Source organism: Nyctereutes procyonoides, unplaced genomic scaffold (assembly GCF_905146905.1).
Source record: "Nyctereutes procyonoides isolate TBG_1078 unplaced genomic scaffold, NYPRO_anot_genome, whole genome shotgun sequence".
In the NCBI taxonomy this organism is placed as follows: Eukaryota; Metazoa; Chordata; class Mammalia; order Carnivora; family Canidae; genus Nyctereutes; species Nyctereutes procyonoides.
Window position 1 is genome coordinate 15,849,256 of NW_026575043.1, and position 22,066 is coordinate 15,871,321.

Sequence of the window (22,066 nt, forward strand, 5' to 3'; positions counted from 1 at the left end):
GTTATAAAATAAAAAAGTTACAGAGAGGAAAAGTTACAGCAAAGGTAATATAGTTAACAATACTGTAATAATGTCATGTGGTGACCGGTGACTATACTTAGCATGGTGAGCATTTCACAATGTACATAATTGTTGAATCACTATGTTAGATATCTGAAACTAATGTAACATTCTATGTCAACTATACTTCAATAATAAAAATCAAGAAAAAAATTTTTTTAAAAGAAAGCTATTTCTACAGTTTTATTTCTTCTGAATTTTTATTGACCTGAATCACTTTACTTAATGGACTTCTCATTTAAAGTGGAAGCAATGATACAGAAGTTGTCATATCAAATTATTTCACTAAATTTGCTACCAAAATTTGTGATTTTCTTCCCCCCTTCACCTTAGTGTTTCATATTTACCTGTTCTAGAAAGTGGAAATTTGGAAGGGGCCCTTTTAGAAGGGCCTCTTACAATTTAACTGATCAGGGATATATGAGACCACACCCAGAAAGGATGGTTAATAGTAATCCTTTCACCATTGTGTTTAAAGCAGAACTTCAGATATAACATCATTGCGAACCAGTCCCAAACAGCCTTGAGATACAGAGAAGGGAGGTGACTTCCTTTAAGGAGGAGGGAGAGAGAGATCACAGCTTGCCCGAAGTGAATAGTAGAGTAGGAAAGCCAACAGCGTAATTTGTGTTTCAAATCCTCTGTTTCTGTGCACTGAAGTTTTCTTGTTTGATTTCAGAATGAAGAGAAAGTTCTATTCTTGGGATGAATGTATGAATTTGAGAGAAGTTAAGGTAAAATCCTGCTGATGAAAAGAACCCAAAGAGGCCTTCCCTCTGCCCTACCCTGTCTCGTTTCTGAGGACGGTAGCTAAAGGGATTGTTCTGTTCTTTGTGGGAAGCAGTCCAAAAATAACTGTTATTTCTTTTGTTTTTTTTTTTTTTCTTTATCTTCCTAAGTAAAGTAATTTCTCATTTGTTACCTGAATGTCAGTAAAGGACAGAAAAAAAACACTATACCCTCATATTTGAACATATACTCTCACTTTTAAAAGAGCATTTTCATTCATGTCATCAAAGGAAAGACAACTTTTAATTAATACATACCATTTCTTTCTATTTTATGCTCTATGACTTGGGTAAACTTTTATGTATGGAATTTCACATTGTTAAGTCAGAAAAAACTTTAGGCCTATTGAATAGACTGAGAAAAAAATGTGACAGATTGAAATGTTTGGTAGGTATTATTGACTTGGTTTATTTTTGTACCTCATTCGTTACTTAAAACAATTACCACTTACTTTAGATTGGTGTTCTAAGATGTTCTTAGTCATGTAAAATATTATATAAAAACTTCAAATTTTATATAAGATATTATATAAAAACATTAAAACTTCATGAATTCAGAAGTAATGGAAGATAACGTAAGGTAATTATCATAGAGATTGATAAGATTTTGACAACTTCTATAACTTTAAGAATTCTAATGCTTATTTGCTGTGTTACACACAGTCTCTGAAGAAACTCAATCATGCCAATGTGATTAAACTAAAAGAAGTTATCCGAGAAAATGACCATCTCTATTTTATATTTGAATATATGAAAGAAAACCTCTATCAATTAATGAAAGACAGGTATGTCTTTATTTTATAAAATGATGTTTTCTCTGTTATCTCCTCTATGAGTTTGTTGAATCCCTTCATATGTCACACTTTACAGTGTACAGATTTATCACTCCAAGAGGAGGATCTAAATTAATTAGCTGTTACCTTTATAACCTTGAAGAACCAGCCTTGACATAGTCACCATTTTTCTGATGTAAACATACACACTATCTATCTATACTTTCTGAAACAAAATCTATCTATATTTTGGCTTATTGTGTGGCTTATTTGTTTTTTAAGAAGGCTCCACACCCAGCATGGAGCCCAACATGGGGCTTGAACTTAACGACCCTGAGATCAAGACCTGAGCTGAGATCAAGACTCAGACACCTAAATGGCTGAGCCACCCAAGTGTCCTCAAAATCTTTCTATACTGAGGGTACACTTGACGGGATGAGCACTGGGTGTTATTCTGTATGTTGGTAAATTGAACACAAATAAAAATTAATTTGGAAATGTAAAAAAAAAAAAAAAATCTTTCTATACTTTTAATACTAATAAAGCTGGCCGTGGACAAAATTGAGATTACTTTTATTGCTCTCACAAGCATTTTGTGAAGGTTAATGAAAGGAGGGAGGAAGGAATGAGGCAGTTTCATGAAGGGATCTAATAAGTTCATTTATTCGAATGTTTAAGTGGGGGATACCTGAGTGGCTCAGTGGTTGAAGTGTCTGCCTTCTGCTCAGATTGTGATCCCTGGGTCCTGGGATCGAGTCCTGCTTCTCCCTCTGCCTATATCTCTGCCCCTCTCTCTGTGTCTCTCATGAAAAAATAAATAAAATCCTTTTAAAAAAAATGAATGTTTAAGTGAATGATAAAACAATGTTACTACCAGTGCCAAACAAATTCTCCTTTTCATTTTTAAACCCATGAACAGAATCTCTAAAGCGGGAGAGCTTTAGTCATCTGCCATGAATTTGGGGACATTAGTATTTCGGTGGTAGCTGTCGGTCACACGTGGGAGACTACTGTCCATTTTACCTGCTTTTAAAGCCAGGTTTGTTCAACAAAAGATGCTAAGATACTTTAGAAATATATTTCCCAGTGGAATGATGACTGCTCTCTCTATATTCCTTTCATACATACACATAAACACACTCGAGGTAATCCTTAGGGATGGTGAGTGAATTTTTCTTTTGTCATATTTTTCCTTCTTTCAAAAAAAATACTTAGTAAATGCCTGTTAGGTTCCATAGGCTGGTATCATTACGACATTCATAGCAGTTAAAATAAAAGTAAGGAAAATATCTGTGCCTCAAATCAGTGTTTATTTTTCTAGAGTTTTTTCTAGCCCCTGGGATACAGGTATGCTGGTTTTTTACATAATTGCAATTTTATTGGTGATCATTTTTTTAAAAATTTTTTAAATTAATTTATTTATTTATGATAGTCACAGAGAGAGAGAGAGAGAGGCAGAGACACAGGCAGAGGGAGAAGCAGTCTCCATGCACTGGGAGCCCGATGCGGGACTCGATCCCGGGTCTCCAGGATCGCACCCCGGGCCAAAGGCAGTCACCAAACCGCTGCGCCACCCAGGGATCCCGGTGATCATTTTTTTATTTAATTGATTCACTTACAATCATTTTGTTATGCTGATATATAACCTTAACAGTTAACTACAGTTAATATGTTCTGTTAAATGACTATACCATGCTTCACTTATCTCTACTACTTAAAAGAAATAACTATCAATGGGAGAATAGATTGGTAATTGAAGTGTGTAATATTGATGGGATTATTTTGTAGCCATTAAAAGTCATAATTATAAAGATTATGAAAATGCCCATGAGTGGATAAAAAACAGGAATCAAAATTGTAATTATGAACATTGATACCTAATATAAAAGCTATGCATATAAATGCATTAGAACTAGATTAGAATACTAAAAAATCATAATCAGGTGATTAAGGCAATCTTAAATGATATATATTAATTTTTATATTGTATATTTTTGATCACATGTTGAAATATCTGGTATATATTAAGTAAAATATATTAAAATTAGTTTCACCTGTTTTATCTGCTTTGTTAATTTGGCTACTAGAAAAAATTTAAATACGTAAGGGTTTCTCATTTGTGACTCTTACTGTATTTCCAGTGGATGGTACCAGTAGACAATATAGAACTGAAGCAGTTATGCCCCTAAAATCTTAAAGCCTACATAATACAGATTTGCACACTTGACTTATCTGTTGGTTATCAGTTTTCCAATTTACTTTGCTCCTCTCGGGACAGTTTAAAATTCAGCTGTTGAATATCTGTGTAGTACATTCATTATTGGATTTGAGAGTTTTTACCAAACATCAAAACAAACAAAAATTCTAATTGTCACGTTTTAGATGTATAACCTGTAACAACTATAAAGCTATAAATCACACCTTTAACCACTCTCTTGAAGCCAACAGGGGCTCCAGGGGAGGAGGAACATTTGCCTTCTTGTTTTGGTGGGTTGGTTAATAGAATCACATGAAGGTTTATTTGTTCATGTCTTTACAGAAACAAGCTGTTCCCTGAGTCAGTCATCAGAAATATTATGTATCAAATATTGCAAGGGCTGGCATTTATCCATAAACACGGTAGGTTTAAATTTCATCTCCCTCCATCTTTATGTTACTGTCAAGGTCATGCCCAGGAATTTTAAGCTGTTAAATAATGTTATATTGAATAACTACAAATTTTCAGTATATGGCTATACACACTGACATTTTTATCTTAAAAAGTTAGAATTTCTATAATTCTATATAAAATAGAATTGCTGTAATCTACAACTATCTTCCTCTGTAGCAGAATTTGTAAATTTGTAAATTTGATAATTTACTCTCAGCATAAACCCGTCCCTACAACCTCATCTCCAGTTTTACCAAGGAAATGAAAAAAAGCAAACAAAAATGCCCTAAGAAAAGATTGGAATGCTTTGATCACATGACCACTTGTTAACATTTAAATAGTTTAAAGCACCAGTGCTATGGTATTTTATAGTTTTCTTAGTATTTACATTTGGTTGTTTCTGTTCTTCGAGTAAAATTAAATAAAGTGATTGTTCCTATTTTTATATATTTCTTATTTATGTGATCTTCATTTATAGCTTTTTATGTTTATCTAACCAATTAGTCCAGAAAGTTAACATGCTTATTATGAAAATTTTTATCAAACGTTTGTTTAGAATCACTAGATGTTTAGATATTAAATTGAAAGAGGTTGTGCTAGACCATTGCTGTGTTATGACCAAAAGCATTAGAAAATCACCATCATTAGCGTCCTTTCCTGTTTTATCTCATATTTTATATTTTCTTTTTTCCCCTTTAACTGCTACAGGAAATAATTTATTTTCCAAAAATTCTATTTATTGTTTATTCCATGTAAGCATTGTCAGAACATTCCCGAATCCCACTTTTTTTGTCCTTTAAAAGTCGAAAGCCTGTGATAATATACTGCAATCCATTACTAAAAGCCAGTCACTTGTTAATTATTTGGAAACAAAGGATATATGCTATCTTATTTGTTGATAATGGATTTCCAATCTTCAAACTGTTTTTAAATACTGGCCAGTATGGTATATTTGCCTGCATTAACTTATGCCAGTAGAAAAAGTGTGGTGTGGAAAAATCAAAAGCATTATGACTTATTTGATTTTTGGAAATAGCTTTGTGATTTATTGATATTTTTAAGGATAGTAATAAAACTGACTTAGATTCCTTGGATATATATGAACTACTAGCAAATTCAGAGCATAAGTGATTGAAGGAAAAATTTAGCTTGGGGTTAAAAATTGCTGCTAAGGGATCCCTGGGTGGCGCAGTGGTTTGGCGCCTGCCTTTGGCCCAGGGCACGATCCTGGAGACCCGGGATCGAATCCCACATCGGGCTCCCAGTGCATGGAGCCTGCTTCTCCCTCTGCCTGTGTCTCTGCCTCTCTCTCTCTCTCTCTCTCTCTCTGTAACTATCATAAATAAAAAAATTTAAAAAAAACTTAAAAAAATTGCTGCTAAAAGTAAATAACATGAATAATGAATGTACAGTTGATTATACAACTGATGACACAGAGATTTGGGACACTAGACTCCAAGGACAATAGACATTTTTACAAAAGCTACATTATTCTTGCTATAGTGGATAAGCATCTCAGATGTAATGCTTCGAGTAAGTATTTTTTAAATAGTAGCTGTCAAAAAAACAAGATTAATATTTCAGTTAAAATAGTACCAAGTTACCAATATATAGTAGTGAGAATGGGGAAAACCTCAACTGTACAAATATGCTGGTTTTATTCTCTATGATTTTATGGATTATGTCGCTTTACTCATCACCACATGTGCTCCTATCCCTGTCTTCATGTTATGAAAGTGCAGTGTATTTCCCTTGAAAGTTCGTAAAATAGATATCAACAACTATTTTGAGTAAGAAGTGCCAGATAAACTGAGTACAGAACTGCTATAGATGTCACGAACATAGAGCCCACACTGGCTTAGAAGGAAGCAAAAAGCTTAGTTTAAACTTTGACTTAAAAAATTTAAGCTGAAAGCTACATGAAAACCCCCTCACAACGATCACCTACAATGGATGACCAGGCCACTTCTTGATTCTCCCAATCGCAAGGTCATTAGAATACAGCCCATCTGTGTACAGCCAGGGTGCTATAGATCTCCCTTAGAAATGTATAAAGGCTTTCATCTTCCTGAGTTTTCTGGCTCATTTTCATTGATCTGTCTTTTAGCTTCAGTAACCACTTATTTTACATATTGAGTTGATAAGTAACCATAAAGCTGCTACCGGGGGAAAACTGAGCTGTTAAATAAAATAATTACAAATATTTGTAAATGAAAGCTGTTAAATAAAATAATTGTAACTAATGGTAAGTCAAAGAATTGGCTAAAATGCATGGAGTTCCATTTTTGTTTATTTTTTTTAAGATTTAACTTATTTATTCATGAGAGACACACACAGAGAGAGAGGCAGAGACACAGGCAGAGGGATAAGCAGGTTCTTTTTTTTTTTTTTTTTAAGGAGAAGCAGGTTCTATGCAGGGATCCAATATGGGACTCGATCCCGGGAGTCCAGAATCACGTCCCAGGTCAAAGGCAGACGCTAAACCGCTGACCCACCCAGGCGTCCCTCATTTTTAATAGATTTTTCAAAGAAGTGACATAAGCTTGATTATGCAGCTTTCCTCAGGCTTTAATTAGCCTCCTCCTCTCTGGGCCTCTACCTCCTCCTTTACTACACAATAGTGACCATAATACCTCCTCAAAGCTGTTGTGCAAATGAATGGAGATAATCATAAAGTGGCAATATCTAGTCCATTGCTTGAACTTACTGGATTCACAAATATAAATATGTGTTAAATGGGTATTTTAAATGACTTCTTATACTGTGTGAACTTTCTAACCAAATTATTTTGAAAGCAGAGTCCCACGTCCATCACTTTTTAGACAATAAATATGGTTTCTTTTTTTCTCCTAAGTTCACATTCTTAATTACAACAGAGTCTCAGTTATATTTTGTTTACAAGTCAAATATATTCAAACATAATGATCAATTATTGTTCTTCCTCTCTGTTACCAAGGTTTTTTTCATAGGGATATGAAACCAGAGAACTTGCTTTGTATGGGGCCAGAACTTGTGAAAATTGCTGATTTTGGACTTGCAAGAGAATTAAGATCACAGCCACCATATACTGATTATGTATCTACCAGATGGTGAGTAGTTTTATACAACTCCCTAGAGATATAGGTAGGTCTATGCTGAAATTTTACAGTGTGGATCATTACGTAGCTTTCTAGAGGATCCATATTGAGTATTTAAAACAAAATCTAGGGGCATGTGGGTGGCTCAGTTGGTTAAGGTTCTGCCTTGGGCTCAGGTTGTGATCTCAGGATCCTGGGATTGAGCCCCACATCAGACTTCCTGCTCAGGGAGAAGCAGGGAGTCTGCTTCTCCTTCTCCCTGTTCATGCTCTCTCTTACTATTTCTTACTATCTTTGTCTTTCAAATAAAATCTTTTTCAAAAATTAAAAAAAAAAACAAAACTATAGAACTGAATTTTGCTTTCTGTAGAGAGAGGATTGGGTCATGACTATTCTGAAAGAAAAGAGATTTCATTCATTCACTCATTCATTCAACAAACATTTGTGGAACATACTATGTGCTAGGTACTATTTCAGGAATGGGGAACAGTGAGATGAACGAAACAGAAAAACACTCTGTCTCAGGCCACTGACCTGACATCCAGTATACAAATAAACCAGTTAAAAACATAGTTACCAACAGAAAGACATACAGATGTTTATCAAAAGACATGTAATAGTCTCATGGGACACCTGGGTGGCTCAGTGGTCAAGTGTCTGCCCTTGGCTCAGGGTGCGTGATCCCGGAGTGCTGTGATCAAGTCCTGCATCGGGCTCCCTGCGTGGAGCCTGCTTCTCCCTCTGCCTGTGTCTCTGCCTCTCTCTCTGTGTCTCTCATGAATAAATACACAAAATCTTTAAAAAAAAAAAAAAAAGACATGTAATAGTCCCAAACTGCAACTACCCAAATGTCCAATACATGCAGCATAATATATTCACCCAGTGGGATGCTTTACAACAATCAGAACAAAAGTCTACAACTACATACAAGAGGCCAAACAGGAAAAAAAAAGTACATAAGGTATGATTCCATTTATACAAAGTGCAAAAATAGAGAAAACTAATCTATGCTGGTAGAAGTCAGGGTAGCAGTTCCTTGAGTAGTGATTGCATGACTGCAGGAGGGGAGCCACCTGGAATGCTGATAACACCCAGTTTCTTGATCTTGGTGCTGGGTCAATGGGTATATTCTCTATGTGAAAATTAATCAAGGTGTTCCTTACTAATATGTGCATTTTTCTGTATGTGTATTACATTTCAATAAAAACAAGAATATTGTATATCAGGTGGTGATAGATTATTATTATGGAGAAGAATAAAATATGGAAAGGGCCAGGAAAAGGCCTGTTGTTATTTTAAATAGAGGGTCTCCCTGAGAAGGAGATGCCAAGGGAAGAAGTTTTCAGGCAGAGAAAATGCTGAGTGTAGAGGCCTTGAAACAGGAAAGCCACATGTGAATTCAGCAAAGAGCAGAATGAGTAAGGAGGGCTGTATTAGGAAATGGGGTGGAGAACTGATGGAGAGCAAGATCTTAGAGGTCTTCGTGGATCATAGTAGCACTGTGGTGGTTTGTTAATCTGAGTGAACTGGGGAGCCCCCTGGAGGATGCTGAGAAGAGGTGCCATGTGATCTGACGTGTCTTATAAGTATCACTCTCCCGGCTATATTAAAAATAGATTTTCAGAAGAGCAAGGAAAGAAGCAGGGAGACCAGGTAGGAGGCTGCTACAGTAATTCTGGCAGGAAATGACAGTGACTTGGATCTGCTGGCCATGGATGTGCTATTTTTAAAGTAGAGCAACCATGATTTCCTGATGAATCAGATGTAGGGTATAAAATAAGATTCTAGGGGGTTTTGTTTTGTTTTGTTCCTTGAGTAACTGGAAGGATGGTGTCAGCACTAACAGAGAAGGGGAATACTGTGTAGCTTTTGAGGGGAAGCACAGTTCCATTGAGTATTTTCAACTGGGTAAATTTAGATTCTATACTGAAATGGAATGAAATTGAGAAGACTTGTTTTCACCATCTAAACTTGGCAAGACATTCAAAACAATTTCATCTAGTAAAAATATCAAAACATAGTAATGACTATTGACAAATCCACGGAGAAACTGTATCCATCATACGTCATTGTTGTGAATGTAAAATGGTGCAAAATATCAGTTCCTCAGTGGTTAAACATATAGTTACCATGGGATCCAGCAATTCCACACCTTGATCTATATACCCCAGAAAAAGGAAAACACACATCCACACAAAAATTTACATATGAATGTTCAGAACAACATTACTTAGAACAGCCCCAAACTGGAAACAACCCAAATGCCCGTCCACTGATGAATGGAGAAATAGTATGTGCTAGAGCCATACAGCAAGACAGTATTCAGCAGTAAAAAGAATGAAGTATGATACATGCTACAATATGGATGGATGAATTTTGAAAACATGTTGAAGGAAAGAAGGCAGTCCACAAGGACTGGATGGTGTATTGTTCACTGGTATGAAGTACAAACAATAGGCAAATCTATAGAGACAGAATGTTGACCAGTGCTGGGGATACAGGGGTAATGGGGAGGTGTGAGGTTTCCTTTGGGGCAGTGAAAATGCTCAAAATTGATTGTGACAATGCATTACACACTCCATTACACACTCCACTTAAAGCCCTGGAGTCATACACTTTTAAATAGATAAGTTGAATTTTATTCAAATTACATCTCAATAAATCTGTCAAAGAAAGGTACTCAGAATAGAAGCAAAAAGACAAATATTTGGGCTGAAAAATCTATACATTTAAATGTGAAAAAAAAGTTAGAATTGAGAATATTTTCCACCAGGTACCTTTGCTCTAATAGTATATTTTTCTCCATTAAAGATACAGTCAGTTGGGGGAACATAGTCCACTGAAGGAATCAGCACTTTCAAACTGATGAATAATAATAATAAGAAAACCCCACTGCTTAGGGATCTTCTTTGTTAATCTTTTGTTTTCTATCCTTCATATAAATATATCATGAATATAATGCTTTGTAAAATTAATACAACTGTTCTCATTCAGAATATATCTTCCATTCAGAGCTCTCCCCCAACTCTGTCTTATAGTACTTATTTCCATATTTATTCATTTGAGTTCCTATCTTAGGCCACTTGGACATTTCATTTATATTTGTCTCCAGCTCCACCAACTGTCTGTGGTCAGGGAAAATGTGTTATGTCCAACTGAACCCCAACACGTTGTACAAATACCAGACACATAGAAGACACTTAATACTGGTTCCTTGATTGAAATACATGCCCAAACCCTACTGCCACTCCATCCTTCCAACTATAATCAAAATGGCCTGTTTTGTTTTCTATTTTCATAGGTATCGTGCCCCTGAAGTTTTATTAAGATCTTCAGTTTATAGCTCTCCCATTGATGTATGGGCTGTTGGGAGTATAATGGCTGAACTATATACATTAAGACCACTTTTCCCAGGGACAAGTGAGGTTGATGAAATCTTTAAGATTTGTCAAGTTTTAGGGACTCCCAAAAAAGTGAGTACTCTTGTCCTTAAGTTATAACTTTCGATTATTTATAACTTTTACCTAGTTATCTGATATTTTTATTTTCAAATAGGCTTATGCTTTAATGGTTATTTTTCTTATCCTTTTTTAAAAATTGGGTGGGATCAGAAGCCAAGAATCCCCATAAAACTGAAGAAAAAAAGGGTTCTTGCCTTTAATTAAGAACTTACAGATATATTCTCTATATTTAGAATTCTATATATTTAACTTTGGGTTGATGACCAGCTGATGATTATGTAGACATCCTGGCTTAGACTCTTTCCCACTTGCTCTGTGAATCTTCACTGGCATCAACTTTTGAATCCCAAGTGTCCTGGACCATTTCCTCTTGACCTTTCCTTGTTTCCTTTTATATACCTCTGTCATAGATACTTGATTTCTTGAACTGAGTACTTTTCAATTAACTACTGCATTCATCCAGACCTTACTTTCTGATACGTACTCAATAGTATATATAATTACATCCTAATTATGTTAGTATGTGCCTTGGACTTAAAACCAGACAAGTAAACATAGTTATTAAAGCTTTATGTAATTTGTTACTTCCTAACTATGTGGAGTTTTAAACACTGGATGCAATGTATAATATAATGAGGGTCTTTGTAATTATCAGCTGCTTTGTATACCACTTGTGCCTGTTTACTCAAAGTCACCTGAGTATTGTCTTCAAGATCCAAAAACCAGACAAGAATATTTTGGAATTTATAAAAGTGCTTTCTAACATTTTCCTAACTCTCAGTTCAATATTCTTTATATACTATTTGTAGCACTGAATTATATATGTGGTCTGGTATTTTATTCTCTGTTTATACGAATCAGCATTAAAATTTTCAACACCAGTGGTTTTTATATTATTACTATGTTTTAAAATTAATTACTAAAAACTATTTTCTTTTTGCTCTCCTGTCCCACCACTTATATATTCCTTAAACAGAGTGACTGGCCAGAAGGGTACCAGCTTGCATCCTCTATGAACTTCCGTTTTCCGCAGTGTGTTCCTATGAACTTAAAAACTCTTATTCCCAATGCCAGTAATGAAGCTATTCAACTTATGACTGAAATGTTGAATTGGGATCCAAAGAAGCGGCCAACAGCAAGCCAGGTAAGATAAATCCTCCTGATACAGTGTTTTCCTTTTTTTCTTTTGAAATTTTTGTAATACCAGGAATACTTTTGTTTACAAAGCAAATCTGTTCTCAACCAGGGTTTTACCAATCTGTAAGTAAGCCTGAAAGTGTGAGGCATCCAATGTGTAATGAATGAATCTCTAATCTATAACATCCCTGGGAGAACTGAGAATACAGCCACTCCAGTGATTTTCTGTGTCTTGTGGTTCAAATGGGGTAAGGCTGAAAGGAATTAATGTTTCTAATGATAAAATTGCAGGCATATGATGGCTAATAAGGAAGAAATTTGTCCCTGGTAGTAAAAAGGCATCTCTTCAGTTGTGCAACATAGGAGACTTTCTAAGCTCTCCTATGGTTTAGAGGGGAATTCTTGTTCACTCTACACAACAGTATCAAGTCTCCATAGGACTGAGGACAGTAGGTGGCACCCTCGCCTGGCTCCTTCGTGACCAGCCCTTAGAGCTCTCCAGAAACTCTAGTCTCATAGTTTCAAAGTGCTATGGTTGTCTTTGCAAAGGGCTTAGATTGAAAAAGTCACAATAAGCTTTCTTGTATTCTTATAGTTATCTAATACAAATTCAGCATTAAAATCACCAAAAAATTATTTGGTTTTTTAAAACTTTAACTTGAGAAGTGTTTTCTGAAGGTGAAGTGAAAGAACAAATGGGTGAAAGAATTGTCAAGACAGGTCTGAACAAGAATAGGGTCAGTAGAGGACAGTGGTTGGGGCAGACAGCTTGCCCTATCAAATATTACAATAATCTTAAAGTGACAGGATTGCAACAGTGATGGTACTAGCCTAAGAATCTACAGCTCCAATTTGCAGAAGCTGTAAGTCAGCAGCAGGTGAATGGGGGGGGGGGGCTGTTGGGGGGGGGACTGTCACTGGCACAATTAGCTAATTATCAGGAAAATGTAAATTTAGGTTATTTCTTACCATACTTTTCAAGTAAATCACAGAAGGTTTAAGTAATAAGAAGGCTGAACTAAACTATTAAGAACTAAAGAAAGTATAGGTAAGTATTTAATTGCAAGCCAAGAAATAGATGAGTGTAAAAGTAACAGAAGAGACTACAAAGGAAAAACTCATGATTTTTTTTTTCATCATGATAAGTGCCCTTCTCAGTCTCCATCACCTGTTTCCCCTATTTCCCCCCCACACACACCCTGCTCTGGTGACCATCAGTTCATTCACATAAAAATTAAAATCTTTCTCTTATAAAATCTTAAGGTTGGAAGACAAACAGCAATAATTTTTTTTAACAAACGTGACAGTGTATTTTCTAATGTTTCTAAGAATTTGCTAACTTTTGTAATAAAAATATAATACAAGTCTTTAACTCTTACCTAAAAAAGAAAAGTGGGCATGAGATATTAAGAAAAATCACAGAAAAAGAAATAAAAGTTACCAAAAATATTGTTTTTTAATATGCAGCCTTTGTTCATTATGGTAAAATGCAAAATTAAAAAAAAAAAACACATCACCATCACCAAAAGGAAACAGCTGAAAGGCTGTTTACCTAAGTAATGGAAAATAGTTTTGGAATGTAGTATACCAAGAGCATTGAAAACAATCAGAAAGTTGGATAAGGATTTATACTCATAGATGTTCAAAGCTTAAAAACTTCCCATTGGAGGCATGAACATTTAAAGAATATACATCCTTAATATAGACTACTTTGCCCCAATTAAAAATGGAATTTTTAAAACAACCATTCTCGAGAATTCTCAAGCTCAAGTGCTACATTTAAAAGTAGGCCAGAATATTACCCCTATGATTTTATTAAAAAATATATATGTATATATATTACATGTCTAGAAGTACTAAAAAGCAAAAGCATCAAAATGTGAGCAGTAGTTTTCTCCTGGTGTTGGCTCTGGGGTTATTGTAATTTCTTCTTGAGACCTTTCCATACATCCTTATTCTATGCAATGAAAAAATATTCCCTGAATAAACAGGAAAAAAATAAATTCTTTCTTAAAGACTCACCTCATCTTGGAGGACAGCAGCTGATATCTCAAAGAGGAAAAATTGTTACAGATAAAGCCTTGAAATTGCGAACCACATTTATAAAGGTTCTAGCTACAAAGTATAGTACATTTTAAATTTAGGAGTATTGACATACTAATTAATATGACTTAATTAAGAATCTGAGTGCTTTCTGTGAGTCAGGTACGGATGTATTTAAATTGCCTGTATTTGTGGAGCTCCACTTAGCAATGTCAGCATAATTAACACAGACATCGGTTGTGGTAGGGACGTCTCAGAATAAAAACTCTTCCTTCCTCTGCTGAAATAGACCTCCCTGCCCTGAACCTCTTTCATGTCCACTATTTCATAGCCCTGCTTTTTAGTGGAAGCAGGAGACCTAGTTAGGGAGAGGGAAAGTTATAGGATCCAGAGCTACTCTGTCCCTCCAAAAACTGCCCTTGGAGACCTGGGAAGTTAACTGTGGATCAAGACTGTGCTCACACAGAGGTGAGTACCACCTTAGGGCAGAACATGCAGGATAATAGGGCTTGCCTGCCTTCAGGTGCCCTCCCTTCATCCCCCTCCCCCAGCCCCATACACACAAACACGAACAGCAGAACTGGGAGCTTTCCTCCTTAATCCAGACATAGGATTATGGTAAGGGGATCATATCCACAGCTGAGCTGCACAGACATTGTCAGACATTCTCTAGACCAATTTTCATCAACCTTAGCACTCGTGACATTCAGATCAGGTCATTCTTTGTTGTGAGGGCCATCCTGTTATTGTAGGATGTTTAGCAGCATCCCTAGCAGCAACACCTCCCACCCCCACATTGTAACAATAAAAAAATGTCTCCAGAGGGGACAGATCGATCCCACTTGAGAACCACTACTGTAGACGATGTCACCAGACAGTCATCAGGGGCTGTCCCCCCTCCTCTACCCCAACTTCCATGCAAGTAGCAGCAACTGGTTGATCTAGTTAAAACTCAGTGATCATTTTTAAATTATTTTTATATTTTCTTCCCATAAATATCTTCTCTTTGCTGGTATATTGCTATAATAAGCTCTAACACATCTGCATTTGTAATCTCCTGTTTTAGAATTTATTTTTTTATTGCTAGTAGGTATGTAGCTATCCTTAGGCTAAGAGTAGCCCTGAATTTTCTATAATGTTACAGTTAATTGTTTAAAATGAACTAATACATAGGTTTTTTTTTTTAAAGATTTTTGTTTATTCATTTGAGAGAGAGAGCACTCAAGAGAGCACAAGTCGGGGTGGGGTGTGGGGGGCAGAGGGAGAGGGTGAAGCAGTCTCCCTACTGAACATGGAGCCCAATGTAGGGCTCAATCCCAGGACCCTGGACCATGACCTGAGCCAAAGGCAGACGCCTAACTCACTAAGCCACCCAGGTGCCCCTGTATAAAAGGTTTTCTTAACTCATTTCCTAATGCCTTTAGATGGATTCTAAACCATGATCGATATCTAGCATTTTAGTTTGAATTAATCACATCAAATTTAGCCAATGTTTATAAGCTAGATTTTGTTTTCATACAGAATTTTTAAATACAATAGTTGCTTTGCCTAGATGTTATACTTGAGTTTTACATTCTTCCTACTGTGTTGTACTTTGTTATTTAAATTAAATTTATTTCCTAAATCATTATTTCCTGGTTATCTTTTTGAAGGTACCGCATAAGGGGAAAACCTACATAAGGTTATGTTTTTCAAGTCTTTGAAGCTTATTTAGGCTAATGCTATATGCCAAGCCCGCTTCTAGTCAGTAATTTCTTTGTAATGAATTAAAATGAAACTGTTTCCATTTCTTATTTCCATGCTTTTGTAGGCACTGAAACACCAATATTTTCAAGTTGGTCAAGTATTAGGCCCTTCCTCACATCATCCAGAATTGAAACAATCTTTAAATAAGCAGGTGCAGCCACTAGAATCAAAGCCATCTTTAGTTGATCTAGAATCTAAGCCTCTGCCGGACATAAATGATCAGACTGTCAGACAGCCCCAACCCAAAAACAGCCACCAGCCACTGCAGTCCATCCAGCCACCACAGAACATGAGCGTCCAGCCAGCGCCAAAGCAGCCGAGTCAACAGAAACGGCCACAAACACTATTTCCAAGTATCGTCAAAACCATGCCAACCGTAAGTAGCCCATAATGACACCGTAGATGCAACAGTTTGGTTCAGTTAGGATTTTATTTTCTAGGCATTCCTAAAAATGTTGGAGAAGATGTAAAAGATTATTTATGTTAAGGGCCCTGCTTCCTCTGGCAGGAGCTTAGCATGAGATAACCTAAAATTCTAATATGACTTATAAAAGAACAGCCAAAATGAATGTGATAAAGTTTGTATGCTATAGACTTGAATATTACTTAGACACAAAAGAACTCAGAGAATTTAATAGAACCTGGGACTCCAAAGAGCTGATCCTAAATCCTACAGATTTTAACAGTAATGTTATACTATTTTTAAATACTAAAGAACATGAACAGAATTGGTATTAGGCAGAGTATAAGACTTGCTCTTCGTACTTCTTTTGTTCAGTTCAGGGGGTTCTTCAGGAGCTGTATCAGCCGTCTCCTCAAGATGTTTACACCCAAATGCATCTACGTCATGAGCATTTTAGGACTGAGAGATCTCAAAGAATACTAATTCCTTATCCATTCCTGCCATCCCGATAAGAGCAAGCCCTGCTCCCAATAGCACTAATCATATTCTAACATACTATTAATTACCTGGTTCTTATATGTATTGTTTATTATCTGGTTCTTCCTGTAGGATGTAGGCTCTATAAGGTCAGGGGTATTGTTTTCTTTATCAGTCCAGGCCCTGAAGTGAGAATGTTATCTGGCATGTGGTTGAATTCTCACTTTATCTGTTGAACAAATGAATGAATAATTGTCCACATTACATCTAGGAGTCTGTATCATCTAGGGGCATTTCTTTATATATATATAGAGAGAGATTTTATTTATTTATTTGAGAGAGCACAAGCAGGACAAGTGACAAAGGGAAAGGAGGCCCCCCACTGGGCAGGGAGCCCAACGTGGGGCTTGATCGCATGACCCTGAGATCATGACCTAAGCCGACACTGAAAGTTGGATGCTTAACCAGTTGCACCACCCAGGACCCCCTCTTTGGGACATTTCTGACTATACTGAAATTCTTCCTTATACTGAGCTAAATACTGATTTTCTGTAGCTTTTAATAAAAGTTGGTCACTCTTTGAGAAAGGCAGCCATTCAGATATTTGAAAATAGCCCTTATATTACCTGTCCTTTTCTCTAGGAAGAACATCCCCAGTTCCCTTGAGTGCTCCACACGTGACATTATCTCATGTGACTGAGTAATCCTTGGTTCCTGTGTAGGAAAGAGCCTTGAGTCCCCTCACCATCCTGCTTCCCATTTAGAATGAGGCTGCCAGAGCTAGAGGCAAACCACGAGCAGGGAGTATAAACGGTGGTTTATATGGTTTATAAAACTATATGTGCACTCATGCCGCCAAAGACTACATTTTTGTTTTGGGGTTTGTTTGTTTTGTTTTGTTTTCTTGGAAGGCACATCAAATGTTAACTTATACTGAGAGGAAAAGAAAAGAAATTATTATTTATTGAGTATCTGCTAAGCGCCATGTATGATGTGAAGGCCTTGTATGCATTCACTAAGTTAAAGTACCCAGTATCCTAGCCCTAAACTTTTAGATAGGTAATAGGTTCCAGAGATGGGACTGAACATTCTGTCAACTAAAATTCCTAAGTCTGTTTTCTCACATAACAAGTGCTTCTGGTAAGTCACATAGTCTTTACTTCTTTCGTGTTGTGCATTTGATCTGTAGGATTCCAAAAACTGCAAGACTTTACTTTTACCTTTCAGATTTCTAAAGTATTTCTGTCTTGTCAGTTTAACGATCCTGCCTAGCACGTCAGCAGCTGTGCATTGGTGTAGTTGTTCATTTGCCTTTTTCTCCTGTACCTTCATGATGAACAGAATGGCAATGAGCCCTTGGGCAGGCCACTAGGACTCCTAGATGGACACTGATCCGCAGTACTCTTGGACAGACAACTGAACAATGTACTTCAGTGCTTGGGCTGCTATACCAAAGTACTATAGACTCAGTGGCTTTAAGCCAGCAATTTATTCTCTAGATGCTGGGAAGTCCAAGATCAGAATGTGAGCCAATTTGATGCCTTCTCACTTTGTCCTCACATGGCAGAGAGAGGGAACAAGCTCTCTAGACTTGGGGTATAAATTGCAGGGTGGGAGACATAACAAATTTTAACATATAAATTTTGGGGGGGAAATAGAGTCCCTAACAGCGCTGATCCACCTTTGTTGTCCTTTTGTCACTTCACTGAAAGCATCAAACACCCCGTCATCTACTTTATTAACGGCCACATGAACTAAATGTATTCATTGTTTGCTTTTTATAAAAAAAAAAAAATGGTGGCCTGTACAACGTACACAGATTTTTCCCTAAGTGCTCAAAAACTTTACCTGTAAAACTGATTTTAGAATCTTTGCCCTCATCCTGTCCCAAACATATTAAGGTGGATTTTTGCAAAAAATCTTGATAAAAAGTATATTTGCCCCTTTCCAGTCTTCTGAGACATATAAGACTATTTGATATTACTGACATTGATCAGCAGCATTCAGCATCAGCACCCTAAAAAAAATAATTCAACCAAAATAAGAGGCTGAAACCTTTGATTAACTCTGCTTATCTGGGACCTTAGATCATTTTATTCTCCTCAGTCTAGAGTTCATTCTCCCGCAAACACCATTTCTCTGTCATCAGCCATCACTAAGGTGCCATGGGCACCAAGCAATAGCATATCCATTCTTTAAATATCTTCTTGCCCCAAACATAGCTGTATTTGCTGACCTTGCTTCCAAAATCCCTAGTTTTTCAGTTGCCTTTTGGATTTTTCAGTTTACATGCCCCCAAACTGTCCCAGATAAATTTGAATAAAACCACTGTCTGTGGGATGCCTGGGTGGTTCAGTGGTTGAGCCTCTGCCTTCGGCTCAGGGCATGATCCCGGGATCTGGGATTGAGTCCCGCTCTGGGCTTCCTGCATGGAGCCTGCTTCTCCCTCTGCCTGCGTGTCTGCCTCTCCCTCTCTGTGTGTCTCTCATGAATAAATAAATAAAAATCTTTTTTAAAAATTTTCAACTAATGCTTAAGTTCTGTAAGAATCCTGGAAATGGAGAACGTGGAAACTATGATTAAAAAATAAATAAAACCCAAAACAAAAAAAACACTGTCTGTAAAAAAACAAAACTAAACACTGGTCCAAGCCAGGTCGTCTTCCTCATTCCTTATTTTTGTTAACAGAGCCACCATCCTGAAACAAACAGGCTGAAACTTTTCCTTTTCTGCATCCATCAGGATTCCATTCAGTGACTTATGACAGAAATCTGGCCACTGAGTCTCAAACAATAATGGCTTATTTTCTCACATAACAAGAAGTCAAGTGGTGGGCCAAACCAGAACTGGTGCAGACTGTAGAAGGAACCAGATTGCCTCTGGCTTCCTGTTCTACCACACTTAGCAGGCAGCTCTCATTCCTGTGGCCACAAGATGGCTGCTGCTCCTTTGGTGTTGCTTCGGCATTCCAGAAGAGGGAAGAGCGAAAGCCCCTGGCATGCTGTGGGAGTCTAGAAATAGCCCTCCTGGAAGTCCCTCTGGTAGACTTATACTGACAATTCATTGGCTAGATCGTGTCACATGGCTGCACATCGCTGTGAAGGAGGCTGGGATTTCAGGTATTTTAAGTAAGCATATTGCTGCACTGAACAAAATCTATTAGGAAGACAGGAAGAATGGGTACTGAGTGGGTGCCCAGCAATGTGTACCACACTCTCCTCTGACCTCTGTTCAAGTAGATGCAAAGTCCAGGCCTTTTATTCCTTGTTAAGAGCAAATGTGTTCTTTCCTGAGCATTCCAGCCACTAGGAATCTGTTGCACTTGCCACTGCATGCCAGTATAACTGCAAAGGCCTCCTATGTGAAGAGTCCGGCCTTCCAGAAGGCTGCCTTTAATTCACCACTTCTTAGCTCAAAGATATCCAGTGTGCTTCACTACCCACAGGAGAGCTGCAGCTCGTTAGGCAGACACTGAAGGCCTTTAGACTCTGGCACTTTTCTTTCTTTCTTTCTTTCTTTTTTCAAGTGGGCTCATGCACAGCGTGGAGCGCAACGTGGAGCCCAACATGGGGCTCAAACTCAAAACCCTGAGATCAAGACCTGAGTTGAGATCATGAGTCGGACATTAACTGACTGAGCCACCTAGGTGCCCCTGGCACTCTTCTATTAAAAAGTCATACTGTATATATTTCCTCTTTCAAACTCTGAAACAACAACAATAGTAATAAACAACCATACCCCCTAACCTTAGTAACTCTTGTTATGTGTTAGGCCCTATCCTAAGGACTTCCAGTGTATTTTACTATTAAATTCAGAAACACCAATTAGAGAAATACTGCACATCTCCATTTGAGGAGGAAGAAACCAAGGCTTTGAGAAGTTAAGTCACTTGCCAAAGAGAGACAGTCACACATGAAAGTTTTCCAAATTATGTATTAGTGAGGAGTCAATTCTGATCCTAAGTATTCAAGTCTCACCCCAACCCAAAACCAGAGATCTCTCCTCCCTCTGAACTCCTATTTTTAGCATGTGCTACCTGTTTTTGTTAAGACTTTTCAATATGTATTTTCTTACCTTTAGGGAAGGCTCCTTGAGAATGGGTACTCTTAGTATCAAATAGAATAGCTTGGGCATAAAAGGCATTCAGCAAATGATTACAGATGATGATGACTGATTTTCCACCACAGAAGCCAAATGGCGCACTGGGTCATAAAAGTGCTAGGAGACGTTGGGGTCAGACTGTGTTCAAGTCTGGAGATAGCTGGGAAGAGTTTGAGGACTGTGATCTTGGAGCCTCCCATTCCAAGAAGCCAAGCATGGGTGTATTTAAAGAAAAGAGGAAAAAAGATTCTCCATTTCGGTAAGATTTCACATTCTAGGAAAATATATTTTTATCATGCATCAGCTTTATATTATTCATTAGATATAAGTGAATGTTAAAAGACAGTAAGTAGCCTAATATTGTTTTCTTCTACATGCCCCAAATTTCTACGCGTACTTCTGGGAAAGTAAGAATCTTGACTTCTCACAGTAATGAATCTCAGTATTAATGGCTAAGTGTTGTGGGCGTGTGGGGAGAAGGGTTCTTGTTAAGTTTTTAGTATTCTACTGAATTATGATCACCATTATTCCCATTTGAAATCCACATGCCTATTTGAAGAAAAGCAAAGCACAATCTACAGAGGTGATAGTTTCCTCTGATGGTGTTCAGATTCACTAATTTGTTTGCGTGTATTCTACACGTTTTTGATCATTTCCTAAACTTTTTCTGGAAGTTTTAATATCTCCAGCAGTCTCTTTTCTAAGATAAGTCATCATTAGTGCAGTTAACTTTGAAGTAAGGGTGGATTAAATTTTATGAACAAAAGTTTGAGAAAATATTATCTTTTTTTCCTCTTTGGAACAGAAGAAGAGGGAGAAAAATATTAGCAGGAGGCAGGGAATTTTATCTAATAGCTATCTGGCATTTACTTTGGGGCACACATGTCTCTGAAGGTACATGGAAGATTCTGTTAGGACCTATGCTTGGATAATTCTTAGTCAATAGGTTTCCAGATCCTCAAGTTCCAGAGTTCCTCCTTAAGTACATGAACTTGAGAATAAACATGCTTAGTCTTCCTCCCACTTTATGCCAGTCACACCTCTCAGCATTTTCAAATCTGGAGTGGCATAAAGGCTCAACAACCTTTGAGATGCTAAACAAGAAAAGTCAGAAGATTGCCACCCCTGGCTAAGAATGCTTTGTTGTCCTATACATATTTCTCTTAGGAGAAAGGAAACCTCCCATTACAAAGAGAGTATCTTAGCCTGTGTTGGAAAGCATGGGGATTCAGAATCCCCAAAGCACCAGAGCCTAATGATGCTTATTCTTTTAAATGTACTAGAAAGTTCTGTGAAACTGATTTTTTTCAAAACCCATGAATATACATTGTACATAATTTTTTGAAGATT

At 37.1% G+C, this 22,066-nt stretch overlaps 1 protein-coding gene across 1 annotated transcript in view; it reads left to right on the plus strand.

The window, feature by feature from the left end:
* The window catches only part of MAK (male germ cell associated kinase), a 57,827-nt gene that overhangs the window by 17,537 nt on the left and 18,224 nt on the right, over nt 1-22,066 (plus strand). The window contains exons 3-10 of the mRNA XM_055322383.1: nt 740-794; nt 1,512-1,633; nt 4,161-4,240; nt 7,228-7,360; nt 10,650-10,821; nt 11,786-11,953; nt 15,800-16,111; nt 20,803-20,975. Coding sequence (XP_055178358.1) covers nt 740-794; nt 1,512-1,633; nt 4,161-4,240; nt 7,228-7,360; nt 10,650-10,821; nt 11,786-11,953; nt 15,800-16,111; nt 20,803-20,975 — 1,215 coding nt within the window. The remainder of the gene's footprint in view (nt 1-739; nt 795-1,511; nt 1,634-4,160; nt 4,241-7,227; nt 7,361-10,649; nt 10,822-11,785; nt 11,954-15,799; nt 16,112-20,802; nt 20,976-22,066) is intronic.